This window comes from Schistocerca cancellata, chromosome 5 (genome assembly GCF_023864275.1).
Source record: "Schistocerca cancellata isolate TAMUIC-IGC-003103 chromosome 5, iqSchCanc2.1, whole genome shotgun sequence".
NCBI classification, from domain to species: Eukaryota; Metazoa; Arthropoda; class Insecta; order Orthoptera; family Acrididae; genus Schistocerca; species Schistocerca cancellata.
The window spans coordinates 398,835,038-398,855,952 of record NC_064630.1 but is presented as its reverse complement, the minus strand read 5'-3'; the positions used below and the strand labels follow the sequence as shown (position 1 = coordinate 398,855,952).

Here is a 20,915-nt window from a genome sequence, read left to right as displayed (position 1 = left end):
GCCTACTGCGCTGTTCCTTATTGCTGTATCTGTAGCGTTAGAGAACTTCAAACGTATCTCGTCATTCCTTAGTACTTCCGTATCCCACTTCTTTGCGTATTGATTCTTCCTGACTAATGTCTTGAACTTCAGCCTACTCTTCATCACTACTATATTGTGATGTGAGTCTATATCTGCTCCTGGGTACGCCTTACAATCCAGTATCTGATTTCGGAATCTCTGTCCGACCGTGACGTAATCCAATTGAAATCTTTCCGTATCTCCCGGCCTTTTCCACGTATACCTCCTCCTCTTGTGATTCTTGAACAGGGTATTCGCTATTACTAGCTGAAACTTGTTACAGAACTCAATTAGTCTTTCTCCTCTTTCATTCCTTGTCCCAAGCCCATATTCTCCTGTAACCTTTTCTTCTACTCCTTCCCCTACAACTGCATTCGGAGGACAAGGCCGTTGGCAGAATGAGGCTGACTTCTTATGCCGGAAGTCTTCGGCCGCCAATGCTGATTATTTATCAAAATTTGAGGCAGTGGCGGGGATCGAACCCAGGACCGAAGACGCTTTGATTATCAATCAAAGACGCTACCCCTAGACCACGGGTGCAACAACTAATGTTTCTAACAGCAACAAACAAGCCACCATCAACTATATATAATCTAAAACGTTTGTTTGCGTGGCCGTCTTCCGCAGCAGCTGTTAACATCTGTTACTATACGATATCCGTCTTGAGTTGACTGCAGTCTAATTAAAAAGAATTTAAGTAGTTTGCAGTCAGCTCAGGACAGATAACCTATAGTAACGGATATATTTAATCTATTATTTCTTAACACGGTTAGGTGCTCTGTAAAAATTTCGGTATATAAGTCCGGCTTTAGCCAGCTTTCGGTACCTTTAAGGATTTGAGCTTCATTGCTTTTTATTAGCGCTTGAAGCTCTGGTTTTTTTCCAACACAGCTACGACAATTTAGAACTACAACACCGATTGTTGCTCTGCAGGTCTGCTGCATTTCGCCACAGTCTTCTGACGTCGCTGCCTTCCTATGGATTACATCATCGTTCCCGGATACCCTCACGGAGCTACCAACGTTAACCACTAGCTCATTAATATAAAATGTAAAATTAACGGCCCTATCACACTGCCTTGAGGTGCATCTGAAATTGCCTTCACGTATGGGATTTTGTTCCGTTCAGAACGACGTGTTGTGTTCTGGCTGCAAAGAAGTCCTCAGTCCAGTCATAAATCTGATTCGATACTCCATAAGCTCGTATTTTGTCCACTAGACGCCAGTGAGGAACTGTATGGAAAACGTTTCTGAAGTCAAAGAACACGGCATCAACCTGAGCGCCACAGCTGCTCTTCCTGGAATTTGCTCTAAAACAAGAAACTAAAGTTTCTCCGGGCGTATAAAATGTTTAAACAACTTACAGAAATACAGATGGGTGCATATCCTGCCATTTTCAAGGCACAAAAACAGCGAGAGATGACTGTGGAAGGAAGTTTAAAACCGTGTACAGAGCATGTACCGAAAGATAACACGGAGAAAACGTAAACACTAGCGCCACCACAAAACCAATGATGACCAACGTCAGAAGTTACCGACAGTGAATACTAATTACCAATGGGTGAAGTAGCATTGACACTGTCGCTCTATTATTTTACCACGGAGAGGGCAGGATTCCGCGCAGAATTTAAGGAAAAGTCTCCACCTTTGTTTATGATGTCACTTGCCGATTTAATCTCAACTGTTTCGTCAATAACACTATCGCAATAAACCATAATATCCGAGTTGCTATATTCCATAGGACGTGCCATAGCAGATTTGCTCGGCTGTTGTAAGCGTGTGTGACGCTTGTGTTCAATAGACCAGTCTTCTATGGACCTGAAGGTCTGATCAACGTAAGACATGCCACAGCTGCAAGGGATACGATAGACAGGCGCCTTACGTAAACCAAGATTATCCTTAACAGACACTTAAAGGGCCGTGATCTTAATGCGCTCCGTCTTTAGGCCACAAGTGGCCCATCGGGACCATCCGACCACCGTGTCATCCTTGGCTGAGGATAGGAGGGGCGTGTGGCCAGCACAACGCTCTCCCGGTCGTTATGATGGTTTTCTTTGACCGGAGCCGCTACTATTCGGTCGAGTAGCTCCTCAGTTGGCATCTTGAGGCTGAGTGCACCCCGAAAAATGGCAACAGCGCATGGCTGCCTGGATGGTCACCCATCCAAGTGCCGGCCGCGCCCGACAGCGCTTAGCTGATCTGACGGGAACCAGTGTATCCACTGCGGCAAGGCCGTTGCCTACCGTTATCTTAGATGGTGTCTAAAACCACATTTCACTTCATGTTTCCACAGAATACGGCCATTCTTGTTGGAAATGCTACCTGCGTAAGGCCAGTATGCCGTGCACTTCGGTGCCACGTCGTTTCGACACTCACCGATTGAAAGTTGGTTGTTAGCACATCACACGTTTGATATGTCTTTCACTACGAAGTGCATTCAAGTTTTAAGGCTTCCGATTTTTTTTCTAATTAACTACTCACCCGAAATCGATGAAACTGGCGTTACGTCTCGACGTAATCGCCCTGCCGACGTACACATTTTTCACTACGCTGCCGCCATGATTCCATGGCAGCGGCGAAGGCTTCTTTAGGAGTCTGTTTTGACCACTGGAAAATCGCTGAGGCAATAGCAGCACGGCTGGTGATTGTGCGGCCACGGAGAGTGTCTTTCTTTGTTGGAAAAAGCCAAAAGTCACTAGGAGCCAGGTCAGGTGAGTAGGGAGCATGAGGAATAACTTCAAAGTTGTTATCACGAAGAAACTGTTGCGTAACGTTAGCTCGATGTGCGGGTGCGTTGTCTTGGTGAAACAGCATACGCGCAGCCCTTCCCGGACGTTTTTGTTGCAGTGCAGGAAGGAATTTGTTCTTCAAAACATTTTCGTAGGATGCACCTGTTACCGTAGTGCCCTTTGGAACGCAATGGGTAAGGATTACGCCCTCGCTGTCCCAGAACATGGACACCATCATTTTTTCAGCACTGGCGTTTACCCGAAATTTTTTTGGTGGCGGTGAATCTGTGTGTTTCCATTGAGGTGACTGGCGCTTTGTTTCTGGATTGAAAAATGGCATCCACATCTCATCCATTGTCACAACCGACGAAAAGAAAGTCCCATTCATGCTGTCGTTGTGCGTCAACATTGCTTGGCAACATGCCACACGGGCAGCCATGTGGTCGTCCGTCAGCATTCGTGGCACCCACCTGGATGACACTTTTCGCATTTTCCGGTCGTCATGCAAGATTGTGTGCACAGAACCCACAGAAAAGCCAACTCTGGAGGCGATCTGTTCAACAGTCATTCGGCGATCCCCCAAAACAATTCTCTCCACTTTCTCGATCGTGTCGTCAGACCAGCTTGTGTGAGCCCGAGGTTGTTTCGGTTTGTTGTCACACGATGTTCTGCCTTCATTAAACTGTCCCACCCATGAACGCACTTCCGACACATCCATAACTCCATGACCACATGTCTCCTTCAACTGTCGATGAATTTCAATTCGTTTCACACCACGCAAATTCAGAAAACGAATGATTGCACGCTGTTCAAGTAAGGAAAACGACGCCATTTTAAGTATTTAAAACAGTTCTCATTCTCGCCGCTGGCGGTAAAATTCCATCTGCCGTACGGTGCTGCCATCTCTGGGACGTATTGACAATGAACGCGGCCTCATTTTAAAACAATGTGCATGTTTCTATCCCTTTCCAGTCCGGAGAAAAGAAATCGGAGGCCTTAGAACTTGAATGCACCTCGTATAATAACTATTCTGACGAAAGGTGACTTCGAGGTGAGCTAACTTAGTTGTAAACATTCAGGGTCGAAGATAACATGGGGCATACTAACCAAGGTACGAAGTACACTTTCGCGCTGAGCCGGATGGTAACAGCTGTCAGCCTGAAGATACAAATAACTGTGTGTTGGTTTTCTATAAACGGAATGTGTCAAAGACCTATATAGGTCTAGTGAAGAATAGGAAACTAGGATTCAAAAAAGCAATATACTTAATATTGTGTTCGAAATATGAATGTACATGATATGTTTTCTCCATCCCGCACTCTTTTGTTTCTAAACATTGGTCTTTGCTGTTAAATCTGTTCAACACATCATCTGTGATAACTTCTGACGTCATTGGTCAAAGGAGGACTGCTTATATACCATTATTTAGTAATTATTATTATTTAGTAATCTCTAAAATTATTTAGTAATCTCAATTTCACTAGCGTTTGTCCATTGCTTAAAGGCAAATATACGACACATTAACTCATTTGTAAAGTAATCAGACGTCTGAACCTGTTTTATATGTGTGAGTTCAGTTCTTTAAGGAATTGGAGGTGGGCAGGATGACTGGTTAATAATATGTAGTACGCTGTGGTTTCACTTGTTGTTTGGACTTCGGTGTGTAATAATGGATCCAGGTTTCATCAACAGTCACAAGTCGATGAAAAAAATCTTGCGGACTGCGATTAAACAACCAGTCATTGTGCTCAAATATTGTGCCGGATACGCTTTTGGTCGACTGTGAGAAATCGCCATATCCATCTGTCACATTGATTTTTCATAGCCAATTCTCCGTGCAGCATATTATGCACCCGCTCATTTGAGATGCCTACAGCCTCAGTAGTCAAACGAATTTTTATTCGATGTCTTGCATTGCCATACCACAGGTTTTGGCAACGGGTTCATTAATACAAAAGTGAATGATATTCGCAGATAGTGCAGAGTCGGTGTGAATTACATCCAATTATGTTTTGATTTGTGCAGCACTTCGATCCTTCAAACGAAAATGTTTAACAACGGTACGAAACTCGGTGTTCTCCATTTTCAATCGCAGTCGACACACTGACTATTTGAGACTGCTGTCAACGATTAACTGTGCATTGAACAATGTTGAAAGCATTTATATGATCCTTGGAGTAATCAAGCTTAGCAACGATGAAGGTGCAACGAAAATGGTCCATTCCTTCATAGAAATTGACCAGACTTACCGAACAACCCTAGTACTGGTAGGCGGTGTGTTTCCTAGTACCCTCCGGGCAGACGAACGATAACGTCATTAGCCATTAGTTTGAGGCAGACAGTGCGGTGTTACCTTCTCGGTGGCCATGTAGTAGATCCAGGTGACGACGGTGTAGAGGACCGTGGGCTGGTAGTGCTGCAGGCCCTGCTCCAGTCCGAACACGAGCAGCATGAAGACCACCGTGATGACGAACGTGACCGCCTTGGTCCACTCGAGCACGATCTTGGTGGCGGACATGGCCAGGTGCTTGATGTTGGAGTGCTCGGCCATCGTCACGTACGGCGACCAGTCCTCCTTCTCGATGAGCTCCTTGATGTAGGAGGCGCAGTACGCCACCACGTTGTAGAACATGAGCGAGTACAGGCACGTGAGCCGCTGGCCCGGCATCAGCAGCCGGTCGCACAGCGTGAAGAACGTCAGCTGCAACACAGACGCAGGCTCAAGAGCGATCCCAGGACCTGCTACTAACCAATAGCCGTTACTTCCTCATATCAGCTATGCAAGACATATTAAGTATTATATCGTCTTGTACACTCTACTCTGCTGGCACGTCTGATAGATCTGTAGTTGGAAATGACCACTTAGGATAATCAAAATATCCACGGGTGTACTGCCGGTCTACAGTGTCCAACGGGCACAATATTTCGGCGATCGTGCATGTCGCCATCATCAGGTGAACTGACGGACTGAGCTCCTGTGAACGTGCCGGTACGGAGATCCGTACGCTATGGCTGCTCCGCGGACGGCGGAGGGAGTGCGCCGCGGCGGAGGGTATTTAAATCGGCCGCCGCCGCGACCGAACCCAGTTCCCCCTGAGAAGCCATAGCGTACGGATCTCCGTACCGGCACGTTCACAGGAGCTCAGTCCGTCAGTTCACCTGATGATGGCGACATGTATGATAGCCGAAATATTGTGCCCGTTGGACACTGTAGACCGGCAGTACAGTGGATATTTTGATTATAAAATACGCCGGGAGAAACTCACGACCACTTAGGATGTTGGCCTGTTTCTCGCGTAGATGTAGCGTAGGCGTACTAATCTGTAGAACTCCAACACTAGGCGAACAGAGATAGACGATTGAACTGAAACCGATGAATTATATCAGTTAATATAACAATTTAAAAAATGGATTTCGGCTCAACTTTTTTATCAGTACATTGGTCTCAATGGCCAGGATTGTTAGAGATTGGTACATTGTTCGTACATCCACTGATAAGCAAACCATTGTGACTACTACCTACGGCAAGATTGAATGGCACTTGCAGTGTTGCTGGCACGGATACGACAAGGAAAGTACAGGACAACTCCATAATGATGTTCCGCCGACACTATTTCTTTAAATTTAAACCAATATGATCTACACTTAAAGAGTCAGTTTGGACGAAGTGGAAACTGCGTGTTAGGAAGACGTCAGGCGAATTATAATGTTTTTAAAAAAATTTTAAAGGTATGTTATGCGTTTATGTTTGGTGGATTTAAATGTTTCGGTGCTAAGTCTCACTACAACGACCTTGTGTCTCCGTCGTGATGTTCATTATTTTCTCGGGATTATACAGAATAGAATAGATAATAGAGAAGGGCAAATGTATCAAATTGAAGTAAGTGGCCCTGGTCCAGAAACGACCAATTCGAAAGTTATAAGCGAAAATCGTTCTAATACTTCTGACAGTGGAGTACATGTGCCGGTAGTGCTATTGCTGAGATTGTGGGGTAGGCGGGTTTCAGAGGCGGAGAAAAATGTGGAGCAAACTTGAGCTATAAAATGCGTACCTTATTCGCAATGAGCACTCGTTCATTTTCGACACTGCGAAACACATCTCTTCTAGTGAACAAGTCTGGAACCGCGTGACCGCTACGCTCGCAGGTTCGAGTCCTGCCTCGGGCATGGATGTGTGTGATGTCCTTAAGTTACTTAGGTTTAAGTAGTTCTAAGTTGGCTCTGAGCACTATGGGACTTAACATCTTAGTTCATCAGTCCCCTATAGCCTAGAACTACTTAAACCTAACTAACCTAAGGACATCACACACATCCATGCCCGAGGCAGGATTCTAACCTGCGACCGTAGCAGTCCCGCGGTTCCGGACTGCAGCGCCTAGAACCGCACGGCCACCGCGGCCGACGTAGTTCTAAGTTCTAGGGGACTGATGACCTCAGATGTTAAGTCCCATAGTGCTCAGAGCCATTTGAACCATTTTTGTTTTTATTTTCGCAGTGAGTATGATGTGTTTAGGTGAAATTTGCTCCAAAACGCAGAAAATCAGGTATCCTCATGCACGCATGACATCGACGTGATATCTGTGTGATAACAAGATAGCAAAGAAAATCGCCACTGTGGATACTTCGGAAATAAGAAGCGAAGGAAAAGAAACACGTATGGCATGTTGGGTGTTCTTCCGAACGCTGTCATGCTACTTTTAGTCTCGATACTTTTCTCTTTTGTTATCTGTCAATACCCTGTAGATGGCTACCGTGATGTTCCAGCTTCTAGCTTTGTTTTCTCTGTACACCATGACGAATTTCTTACAGTGTTTAATTTTACAGCGCTCTTCACGTGAATAGGATGGCCATAGTCGTTCCCTATATTACTATTTTATTCGTCACTAAGAGATGCTGGTAGATGTATCAGGAACCCCAGATTATCCCACGTAACCACACTCCAGGAGAACACCTCCGCCCTTCAGTATCTGCTTCTACGGCGCACTATTTGATGACAGGGATGCGTCGCTTCGTGGAGTAAAAAATGTAAATGTAGTGTGGCATTGTTAGCTGGGATACCCGGTGTGTGGGTTCAGCTTTCTATCAGAAATGGTGTTCTTGCTCCACGCACACTGGCCTTTTTCCTTGCGGATATGTGTGAGTCGCGTCGCATATGTATTGTAGAGTGTAGGTGAACGTAATGGTTGTGTGCATAGTGTAGTGTTGTGTTTGTGTTGTACGATGATGATGAGAGAAGGGAGAGGGTGAGATCTGGTGCCGGTACATAGCCCACGCCTCTGGAATAACACCAAAACAGACGCTGAGCTTAACGTCCCCAACCGGTACAAGAAAGATCGGGAGAATGAGGACAGACAAAAGTTGTAGAGATTCGTGCTGCTGTAAAAAGAGCGATGCGCGAAGCATACAACCACCACCACCGTCATACCTTAGCAAAAGATCTTGCTGAAAACCAAAGAAAATTGTGGTCTTACGTAAAATCAGTAAGCGGGTCGAAGGCTTCCCCATCCAGTCACTCACTGATCAGTCTGGCCTGGCAACGGAAGACAGCAAAACGAAAGCTGAAATTTTAAATTTAGCATTTGAGAAATCTTTTATGCAGGAGGATCGTACAAACATACCGCCGTTTGAGTCTCGTACAGATTCCCGTACGGAGGACATAGTGATAGATATCCCTGGGGGTGTGAAGCAGCTGAATGGGTTGAAAATAAATAAATCGCCAGGTCCTGATGGGACTCCGATTCGGTTTTACAGAGAGTACTCTACTGCATTGGCTCCTTACTTAGCTTGCATTTATCGCGAATCTCTTGCCCAACGTACAGTCCCGAGCGACTGGAAAAATGCGCAGGTGACGCCTGTATATAAGAAGGGTAGAAGGACGGATCCTCAAAATTACAGAAAGAGGAAAGGCCGCTGGACCTGATGGGATACCAGTTCAATTTTACACAGAGTACGCGAAGGAACTTGCCCCCCTTCTTGCAGCGGTGTACCGTAGGTCTCTAGAAGAGCGTAGCGTTCCAAAGGATTGGAAAAGGGCACAGGTCATCCCCGTTTTCAAGAAGGGACGTCGAACAGATGTGCAGAACTATAGACCTATATCTCTAACGTCGATCAGTTGTAGAATTTTGGAACACGTATTGTGTTCGAGTATAATGACTTTTCTGGAGACTAGAAATCTACTCTGTAGGAATCAGCATGGGTTTCGAAAAAGACGGTCATGTGAAACCCAGCTCGCGCTATTCGTCCACGAGACTCAGAGGGCCATAGACACGGGTTCACAGGTAGATGCCGTGTTTCTTGACTTCCGCAAGGCGTTCGATACAGTTCCCCACAGTCGTTTAATGAACAAAGTAAGAGCATATGGACTATCAGACCAATTGTGTGATTGGATTGAGGAGTTCCTAGATAACAGGACGCAGCATGTTATTCTCAATGGAGAGAAGTCTTCCGAAGTAAGGGTGATTTCAGGTGTGCCGCAGGGGAGTGTCATAGGACCGTTGCTATTCACAATATACATAAATGACCTGGTGGATGACATCGGAAGTTCACAGAGGCTTTTTGCAGATGATGCTGTGGTGTATCGAGAGGTTGTAACAATGGAAAATTGTACTGAAATGCAGGAGGATCTGCAGCGAATTGACGCATGGTGCAGGGAATGACAATTGAATCTCAATGTAGACAAGTGTAATGTGCTGCGAATACATAGAAAGATAGATCCTTTATCATTTAGCTACAAAATAGCAGGTCAGCAACTGGAAGCAGTTAATACCATAAATTATCTGGGAGTACGCATTAGGAGTGATTTAAAATGGAATGATCATATAATGTTGATCGTCGGTAAAGCAGATGCCAGACTGAGATTCATTGGAAGAATCCTAAGGAAATGCAATCCGAAAACAAAGGAAGTAGGTTACAGTACGCTTGTTCGCCCACTGCTTGAATACTGCTCAGCAGTGTGGGATCCCTACCAGACAGGGTTGATAGAAGATATAGAGAAGATCCAACGGAGAGCAGCGCGCTTCGTTACAGGATCATTTAGTAATCGCGAAAGCGTTACGGGGATGATAGATAAACTCCAGTGGAAGACTCTGCAGGAGAGACGCTCAGTAGCTCGGTACGGGCTTTTGTCAAAGTTTCGAGAACATACCTTCACCGAAGAGTCAAGCAGTATATTGCTCCCTCCTACGTATATCTCGCGAAGAGACCATGAGGATAAAATCAGAGAGATTAGAGCCCACACAGAGGCATACCGACAATCCTTCTTTCCACGAACAATACGAGACTGGAATAGAAGGGAGAACCGATAGAGGTACTCAAGGTACCCTCCGCCACACACCGTCAGGTGGCTTGCGGAGTATGGATGTAGATGTAGATGTAGATATAGACATGCATGCGTTAGCGATCTCTTGCCATGTAGGGGTTTGTATTCTGGGATTTTCGACGTAACCGTACCCTGCGATCGGCGTGTACCAAAGTTACATGCTAGTCTGCATGACTGCTTTGTAATTCACACTTAAGTACTTGGGAGCATTGTTCGGCCATGGTTCACGCACTCCTGGCAACATCGTTGAATGGTGATATCGATTCTTTTCAAATGTCGACCTATTCGCTGATTACTCCAACCGTTGTCTTTGAGCACCAATACATGTTCTCTCTCAAAGACCGCTATCAAACGTGACGATTTCACGTGTGTGACTTATCATGCGCTCGATTATCAAGTCAGCGGCTGGTGCAAGGACAGAAGACGTATTAGTCACGAACGCGTCAAACAGTTCTCCATGTCGTGGCCAGAGGAGTGCACACTCTCCAGCTCATGAGATATCTCTAATACAATTAACTGTAAGCTCATTTTTAATAATAAATATTTAATTTCATTCACTTTGTGAACATGAAGACCGTCACACATTTCGCAGCAATCGAGTCAAAATCTCGTTATTGTGAGTAAATCTGTGGCACGAACAGTCGTCTTTATCTATTAATTACTGGCTTATGCAGGAAAAATGCTCTATTAGAAAAAGGCAAGTTTTAAGCTTCTTGGACCCACAAGTTGATTGCATATATTTCTAACTACGATTTATAATGGAACTATTAGGATGTATGTTTCTCTAGTTTATTAGTTGTCGTGTAATGAAATCAGTGCCAAATGATATGCCAGAAAGAATGAATATCATCCCAAAAGGAATGGTCACTGCATTTATAAAGCTTTGGGCTGGCATTCGTAACCTGGGGGTATTGTATTGTATAGAACTGGGGACCTAGAAACGACGGAGAGGCTTCGTCCGCCGTGTAGCCCTCAGTGGTTCAGAACCCTACAACAGGCTACAGCAGTCCACTCACCCCACTGCCGCCCCACACCGAATCCAGGGTTATTGGTTATTGTGCGGTTGGGTCTCCAGTGGACACGTAGCCCACATTTTTCACAGTGTCTTCGATTACTACCATAGGACCCGTGGAAGCCTAGGTGAATATCCTCCATTGCATAATAATGCCCCTACTCGCTTGCATCCATGCCGCGGTGCCTTTTACGAGCAGCCTACCGCCTGCCTGGTAGACGGCGTATCTGCTTACTATTATGGACCTTGTATAACAAAAAACGGGCGTCATCCGACCAGGGAACACGTTTTGATTCTGCGTCTGCATATCCTTCGGCAGCTGTGGTCTTAACGCGCCGGATAAACACATGAATCCAAAATTGTGTTCAACACGTAATGAATAGTGCTAGCTCTGTGTGGTAAATAGTGTAGCTTGTAAGGGGTGAGAGAAAGAAAGTGGGATAAGGATGTAGCATCTTATTAGTGATAGACGCCGGAAATTCCTCTTTCAGTATGTGATACTAGATTTATAATGACAAGGATTAAGCAAAAACCGTGCTTCTCGATTCTGTGTTTCCCAGAGACGATAGCAAGACAGGAATTACGTATTATCCTTCCCTTTGAACAGAATTAATTTTAGACCATGTTAATTTTAACATAAAGCCCTTTCATCTGTTATCATTGTCTCCAAAATGGTGATGAAGGTTAGAGAAGAACGTCAGTAGCGCAGAGATACCTTCCTGAGAGGTAAATGGCGTTTAGGGCCAGCCAGGTAATGGAAACCTATCACATCCGGAGAGTTCCCTCAGAACTCGTTTGTAAGAAGGATATAGCATTTCCTAGGAACCGCTGTTTAGAGTGACAAAACGAAATTATCCCTATCCTGACAGTCTGCTATTTCCTCGCTGCTACCAAGGTATTAAAAACGGCCCAGTTGCGCCACACTGCCTCACTTCTGCAGTAAACACGTAGCGCCTGCATGGTCAAAATCCATCACAGAGGACTTCCTGGTAGGCGCCATGTTGGCTTCATGCATTTATGGCTTCATGCATTTATAGGAGTAGCGAAAGCCCTTGAAATTCGAATATGATATGAAGTATTCATCAGAGGTAAGTGAGCTATGTGATTGTCGCGATCAGAAGACAACTACCGTCTGCATAACACGGCGAGATGCTAGGTCTACAGGCTAGGCCGCGCTATCATGCTCCGCTATTGCTCCTCGTTGCTAGTACACTACTGGCCATTACAATTGCTACACCAAGAAGAAATGCAGATGATAAACGGGTATTCATTGGACAAATATATTATACTAGAACTGACATTTGATTACATTTTCACGCAATTTGGGTGCATAGATCCTGAGAAATCAGTACCCAGAACAACCACCTCTGGCCGTAATAACGACCTTGGTACGCCTGGGCATTGAGTCAAACAGAGCTTGGATGGCGTGTACAGGTACAGCTGCCCATGCAGCTTCAACACGATACCACAGTTCATCAACAGTAGTGACTGGCGTATTGTCACGAGCCTGTTGCTCGGCCACCATTGACCAGACGTTTTCAATTGGTGAGAGATCTGGAGAATGTGCTGGCCAGGGCAGCAGGCGAAAATTTTCTGTATCCGGAAAGGCCCGTACAGGACCTGCAACATGCGGTCGTGCATTATCCTGCAAAAATGTAGGATTTCACAGAGATCGAATGTAGGGTAGAACCACGGGTCGTAACACATCTGAAATATAACGTCCACTGTTCAAAGTGCCGTCAATGCGAACAAGAGGTGACCGAGACGTCTAATCAGTGACACCTCATACCATCACGCCGGGTGATACGCCAGTATGGCGATGACGAATACACGCTTCCAATGTGCGTTCACTGGGATGTCGCCAAACACGGATGTGACCATCATGATGCAGTAAACAGAACCTGGATTCATCGGAAAAAATGACGTTTCGCCATTTATGCACCCAGGTTCCTCGTTGAGTACACCATAGCAGGCGCTCCTGTTTGTGATGCAGCATCAAGGGTAACCGTAGCCATGGTCTCCGAGTTGATAGTCCATGCTGCTGCAAACGTCGTCGAACTGTTCGTGCAGATGATTGTTGTCTTGCAAACGTCCCCATCTGTTGACTCAGGGATCGAGACGTGGCTGCACGAACCGTTACAGCCATGCGGATAAGATGCCTGTCATCTCGACTGCTAGTGATACGAGGCTGTTGGTATCCAGCACGGCGTTCCGTATTACCGTCCTGAACCCACCGCTTCCAAATTCTGCTAACAGTTATTGGAATTCGACCAACGCGAGCAGCAATGTCGCCATACGATAAACCGCAATCGCGATAGGCTACAATCCGACCTTAATCAAAGTCGGAAACGATGGTACGCATTTCTCCTCCTTACACGAGGCATCACAACAACGTTTCACCAGGCAACGCCGGTCAACTGCTGTTTGTGTATGAGAAATCTGTTGGAAACTTTCCTCATGTCAGCACGTTGTAGGTGTCGCCACCGGCGCCAACCTTGTGTGGATGCTCTGAAAAGCTAATCATTTGCATATCACAGCATCTTCATCCTGTCGGTTAAATTTCGCGTCTGTAGCACGTCATCTTCGTGGTGTAGCAATTTTAATGGCCAGTAGTGTATTTATCCTCCCTCCCTCCCTCCCCCTCCCCCTCCCCCCTCCCCACCTCTCTCTCTTGTCTCAACCCTATATTGGCTTCCTTGACATCACTTTGTAACTTCTATTTTTAACTGATGCTCGATCACACGTGAGACCTGATATCCAATATAATTGTGTTCTTCCCTCCCAATTTCAGTATTCAGTATTCGTCTTCCTGTTTGTACGTATATGTTAAATAAATTATACATCTCATATAATGAAGAAATTGGCGCTCGAACCGTCCGGATAGCCGTGAGCGTTAAAGCGCCGCTTCTGGGGCGGGGAGGTGCGCCGACACCGGATCGAATTCGCCCGGCGGATTACCGACGAGGGTCGGTGTGCCGACCACCTTGGTTGTGGCTTTTAGGCGGTTTCCCACGTCCGACGAGCTGAGTACCTGGCGGTACCCAAGTCGCGCCACAGTTACGCGATTCGCGAGCATTTAGAAAACTTTCACTCACTTTCACATGTATAAGACTGTGCGCAGACAGAATACACCTATTCCTGCCCCGGTAGTACGCGGGTGGCTACAGGAAGCGAATGCGGCCACCCATTAAACTAACGATATGCCACGTCCGTTAATAACCATGCCGACACTGCCCAGATGTGGGACAAAGGCACACGAAAAGAAGAATGAAATTGGTGCTACCCGCTTTGTTATGTCTATGATACTGCCTTCTCGTTCACCTACTTTGATTAATCGGTGATCAAACTGTTTGTTTCAGGACTGTAAGAAGAATCGAGTAAGATGTTTGCATGGCCACAGGCTACGGTATCACCTTCTCTGGGTTCCACTCGTTAGAGGAAGTGTGTGTGTGTGTGTGTGTGTGTGTAAGGGGGGGGGGGGCGGCAGATGGGGCATGTGAGGTGTGCCGCCACCAGTACTCACCTGGTTGATCATGGAGAGGATGTTGGCCATCTTCATGATACATCGCTCCACGCGTTCAAGTGGGGCGTACACCTTCCACAGGAAGTTGGTGACAGGTTCCACTGCCACTGCCCACCATCCAGCAAGGCCCGATAATGCTGCAAACAGAATTAACGCCATTCGTGATTTCAGTAGTAGCTTGTAAAGGAAAACAGGTGTAAATTTTACCCAATAATAATAGTAATAATAACGAAATGAAATGATCGTATGGCATTGTTGTCCGGGAGGCCCCATGCGGGGAAGTTCGGCCGCCGCATTGCAACTCCTTTTTAGTTGACGCCACTTCGGCGACATGCGAATCAATGATGATGAAGAACACACAACACCCAGCCATCACGAGGCAGAGAAAATCCCTGACCCTCGACGGGAACCGAACCCGGAACCCCGTGCGCCGGAAGCGAGAACGCTACCGAAAGACCACGAGCTGCAGACATAATAATAATAATTTAATAAGTTTCATTTGAAAAATACCGACACGAGTTACGAGGGGACTTCAAAAATTAAGTTACACAAGAGTGGCACAGCGTCAAAAGAGAGTGTATCCTCCGGGTTTCCTGCGTACACAGTTCTGCCGCTGTACGGTTCAAATGGGTTCAAATGGCTCTGAGCACTATGGGACTGAGGTCATCAGTCCCCTAGAACTTAGAACTACTTAAACCTAACTAACCTAAGGACATCACACACATCCATGCCCGACGCAGGATTCGAACCTGCGACCGTAGCGGTCACGCGGTTCCAGACTGAAGCGCCTAGAACCGCTCGGCCACAGCGGCCGGCCGCGCCGTACGGTTAACAGGTGTCTTAACAGTATGGGAGGCAAAACGTCTAAATTACACGCAGATTTCATCGTAAAATTCTGGTGGCATGTGGACAGTCTGCGATGCCGCGCCCAGCGGTAGTGAAATGGTGCCTATAACCTGACCAATGCCGCAGATACGTACGTGTTAACGATCATAAGGCAAGGCCATCATTATCGTTCACAAACGACAATGTGCAGGCAATCGGGGAACTAATTTCGCAGCAATCGCAGATTGTCTGGGAATGAGGACGTTCACACAAGCGTTTCTCAAATGGTTTGGTGATCATCGTCTATCATCGAGGAACCGAACGATTTATAGGAAGTTCCGTCCGCTCTTTACAGAGACTTGGTGACTATGTTGGGAAATAGTATCACGTATCTGTTTCGCTTTGAAGTTTTGTGTAGCATTCAATAAAAATTACTTTTCGTCCCATAATAATGTGTAACTTACTTTCCGAAGTCCCCTCGTATTTTGCAGAAGAATGGAGAAATTGGTTGAAGCCGATCTCGGGGAAGATCAGTTTGGTTTCCGGAGAGATATAGAACCCTCTAATACTTATCTTAGAAATGTAGCATTTGTACAATTAGAGAACGCTTCTGACAATGTTGACAGCAATGTACTATTTTATATTCTGAAAGTAGTAAGGTTAAAATAGAGGGAGAATAAGGTTTGCTACGACTTCAGGGAAGCAAGGCTGCTGTTATAAGAGTCGAAGGGCATGAAGGGCAGTTGAGAAGAGAGTGAGATCGGATTGTAGCCTTTACATTGAGCAAACAGTAAAGGAAACCAAGGAGAAATTAAAATTCAGGGAGAAGAAACGAAAACTATGAGGGTTGCCGATGACATTGCAATTCTACGAGGCATAGGGCTTAGAAAGGTAATTTGAACGTAATGGGTAGTGTCTTGAAAACAGATAATAACATGAACACTAACGAGACGAACAAAGTAAAACAAGAGTAAGGGAATGCAGGCGAATTAAATCAGGTGATACTGAGGAAATTACATTAAAAAAATGAGACGCAAAAGTAGTGGATGAGTTTCGCTATCTGGGCAGCAAACTAACTGCCATTGATCGAACATGAGAGAATATAAAATGCAGACTGGCAGTAGCAAGAGAAGCGATTCTGGGAAATAAAAATTTGTTAACATCGAATGTAATTAGTTTTAGGAAGAAGTTTTCTTAAAGTATCTGGAGTGTAACGTTGAAGGAAGTGAAACATAGACGATTATCAGTTCAGACAAGAAGAGAATTGAGGTTTCTGAATCGGTACACTAGAGAAGAATGTTGAAAATAGTGGGGGTTGCTCGAATAACTAATAAGGAGCCACTGAATCGAAATAGGGGGGAAAAATTTACGACACAACTTGAGGAAAAGAAAGGGTCAGTTGATAGGACATACCCTGAAGGATCAAGGAATCATCAGTTTGATGATGGAGGTGTAGAGGATAAAAACTGCAGAGGGAGACTAAGGCTTGAGTCCAGTATACTGGTTCACATTGCTGTAGGTTGCAGTAGTTACATAGAGATGCGGAGAGCGGCACCAAACCAGTCATCGGCCTGAAGATTACAACAAAATTTTCTTCTGAAAAACGTGTTTTCTTTTTAGTCGTTCTTGAGAAATCACATGTCCAATAGGAAGGCTTAAAAGCAGGTTACGGAATTACGAAAGCTAATCAAGAATGAATGTATGTGAAGCGTTTTTTTAACTTATTCATTGCCATGGTGAGATGTTGATTATTTCCTAAATAATTTTGTCAGAATAGTCAAGACATGGGGGCAGAATACTCTTTATAGACACACAGAGAGTTCAGCAATAAGCCTGCAATAAGGAGTATATATTTACCCTTGTCATAAGCTTTTAGTTAAATACATGTTTTAAAACGCTATTTTTGCGGATTAATTACCGTAAAATTTCCCCTGCCATGGCCCGCATCACAGATTCAGGGAAGTATCTATAGACTGTAAACATTGCACTGCTGTAGACCAATTATTACATGTAGCATATAATTTTCTTTGGCAAATTTACAAGTGTTTCACTAGCATTATTTGAAGCATATAAAGAATAACATGTTTAATATTGTTGATTAATTAATTTTTGTTATTAACTAAGCCATTGCAGTATGTAGTGTAACGTAAAGCAGGCTCCTTAGCGGCTGATGGTGATCCGTGCATCGGATGGGGCAGTAACATGGGTGGTAATCAACAGGAGCAGGCTATCAGCCGGCACCAGGTTTCACGCTTCACCTTCTCTCTCCCATCGTCACAAACTACACAGACATGACACGAACTCAACAAGTGCTTTTCGCAGCCACATACAGTGGAGCGGTACACCTAAAAATCAACTTTCATATTTCGCGAAGAAAAGGTATCACACTCGCGCGAAGGGGTCTCCCAGGCAATAGTGTAATAAGACTCCAGTATGTAGTCACACAGACATAGAAGCCCTGCCTCTACATACATAAAATTCACGTCCATATGATTTCTTTTAGTTCATTTATTACTTGTTCCGTAAGACCATATTCGCCGGCCGCGGTGGTCTCGCGGTTCTAGGCGCGCAGTCCGGAACTGCGCGACTGCTACGGTCGCAGGTTCGAATCCTGCCTCGGGCATGGATGTGTGTGATGTCCTTAGGTTAGTTAGGTTTAAGTAGTTCTAAGTTCTAGGAGACTGATGACCACAGCTGTTAAGTCCCATAGTGCTCAGAGCCTTTTGAACCATTTTTAGACCATATTCGCGATAAATGTTATGACGCGGAACGTATGAAACACACACACACACACACACACACACACACACACACACACACGAAAACGCAACTCACACACACATAACTGTAGTCATGTGTGTGTGTCTATTTTTGAGGAAGACCTTACGAGCCGAAAGCTTTATGTATGACAGTCTTTTTGTTGTGCCTATTTGCGGTTCAGCTTCTCCGCTATATGGTGAGTGGCAACTTTCGTTTTCATAATATTGTCTTTTTTTTTTAGACGTAGTTTCAGTGTTCAGTGGAAGATGTACTTCCCTAGCTCTGTAGAGGAAATAAACAATAATTTTAGGTGGCACGGTATGAAGACCTGCTATTATTCAATATTCAACCATCGGACATTGTACATAACTATAGCGGTTATAAGAAAATAAATATTATACGGCGCATGTATAGATAAATATCAGCCCAAAGCGACTGTGGAGCTACAGGTTCCTACACAGTGCATGTTCCGACTGATTCTTCTGGCGAGCAAAAGAAATGCCCCCGCTTGTTGACACTGGCTGTCAGCTGCCTGTGGCGCCAATCGCAGCTCTTTAATCTTACCCGCGTCACTGCCACACGCGGTTGGAGTGACATCAAAGGCCGCTTTCATCGCACAATTAAAATAGGCTTTATAAACGTCTTCTTCAATCCGCAGGCACCTCTCTCCAGAGGCGCAAATCGGATTCAGAAATATTTTCGTCGGCGACGAAACGTTATATTTGGATAGCAATGTTCGGTGGCTGGGATGTCTGATAAGGAGAGCGAGATTATAGGAAAATGGAGTCAGTGCAACTGTGGGTCAATACGCCGCTATTTATGATGCCTACAGCACCCAAAACTTCACCAGCTGTTCCAACGGTATTTAGATCACTTTTTCCTTTGCAAATAATATGAGATTTATTCCCGCGCCGGTCGAAGTGGCCGAGCGGTTCTAGGCGATACAGTCGCGAACCGCGCGACCGCTATACGGTCGCAGGTTCGAATCCTACCTCGGGCATGGATGTGTGTGATGTCCTTAGGTTAGTTAGGTTTAGGTAGTTCTAAGTTCTAGGGGACTGATGACTTCAGAAATTAAGTCCCATAGTGCTCAGAGCCATTTTCTTATTGCCGCTTTTGCGTGTGTATAAAGCCTTACTCGAACGAGATGCGTGTCAATACATTTAAAGCATATTCAGTGACTGCAATAACCATTGTAATTTTGTATACAAACCAGATTAACGAGATCATAAACAATTCTCATTTTTAAAATAACTTTTAGTATTCATGTTTTTTGACTCCTGTAATATTTCCAGGCGTTCTTCTGTACATAGGCGTTCTTTCTTATCACACTACATTGCACTGACAAAAATATTTCTTCGTTTACATGTTTTTATGTATTCACATTCACTCGACTAGTTTATTTCGATCACTCGCAATGCAATCGTCTTTTGTATTGTTTTATGGCTGTGAGAGCGTCTGCCATCAACACCACCTGGTGCTATTCCGCTGCATGTTTCTATGTAGCGGAAAAGCAGAACGCCACAGCCACAAAAACAAAAGACGATCGTACTCCACTCGATTAAAACAATGTACTGTGCTTAAATTACACGAGGTGGATGTGGAAGTATAAAAACATATAAAAAAAATACTGTGTATCGGTACATTACAGTTTGCAAAGAATCGAACGTATATGTGTAGAAGAACGATCGGAAATAATGTAGGAGGCAAAAAAACGTGAGTAACAAAAGTAATTTGAAAAACTAGAACTGTTTATCGTCTTGTTAAATCGATGTGTAAACAAAACCACAATACTGTTATAGTGATCACTGGAGATGCTTCAAATAAAGCGACATGAGTCTGCTCTATAAAAGACCTTATACAGTTGTAGAAATGGAATAACTGCAATATTACTTGTAAAACCGGGATTGCGGAAGAGAGAAAAAAATATTTAAAAATGCTTTTGTCTTTATTTCACAGAATTTTATTTGATACGACCCAGGTTTCAGATTTCAAAGCCAGTTTTAGTGTTATGCTGTCCCAGAAGAGTTGTTACTGCATCGAATCGATCCGCTGTATACGATGTCGCTTGCTCGGTTGCTCGCCTTGATCGCGCCACACACGAGCGATTTGCCGAGCAATTTCAGCCAGCATTACGACCGCCACTGTGTCGATGAGTTCTGCTATGGAAAATAGACTGCTATGGTTAGTAGCAGCATTTGGAGTTTTGCAGAAAATAACGCTTTTCTTGGGAACTGTAGGTTGCGTTACAGAATACATTACATTTTTCACATACGTCAAGTAGGCTGTGTGAATCTTTCTAGTGTGCGAACACAGTTTGTTCTTCATTTATTGGTCCTCAATTTCTTTTTCATTATTTTCGTAGCTTAGCTTCAAGTATTTACACAATTTGTTTTGCAGTCTTTTTGTGTCTATAGCAGCTCTGCTGATTATCTTAACTCTTGTTATAAATTGTGTGAAGGAGAGTCGGATTATATTAAATGGCTAGCTACTTGAGTATAGCTGTATAACAGATTTGCCCTGAACATTTCAGTTAAAACTTTCACTTAATATTACGGTACGTCATTCCGTTTAGAGGTTGAATAATGCCTGTGATTATTTCTTAAATAACTCAAAAATCATCGGATGGAGCCGAGTGTACCTTTACTATTGCTATGAACTTTCCATCATTTCTACAGCACAAACATAA

The 20,915-nt window shown here is 44.6% G+C and overlaps 1 protein-coding gene across 1 annotated transcript in view; it reads right to left on the bottom strand.

Annotated features, from left to right (window-relative positions):
* LOC126187427 (uncharacterized) overlaps positions 1 to 20,915 on the bottom strand; it is a 216,718-nt gene that overhangs the window by 29,220 nt on the left and 166,583 nt on the right. The window contains exons 4-5 of the mRNA XM_049928499.1: positions 14,642 to 14,778; positions 5,142 to 5,489 (exon numbers count right to left, since the gene is read on the bottom strand). Of these exons, the coding sequence (XP_049784456.1) occupies positions 5,142 to 5,489; positions 14,642 to 14,778 (485 nt within the window). The remainder of the gene's footprint in view (positions 1 to 5,141; positions 5,490 to 14,641; positions 14,779 to 20,915) is intronic.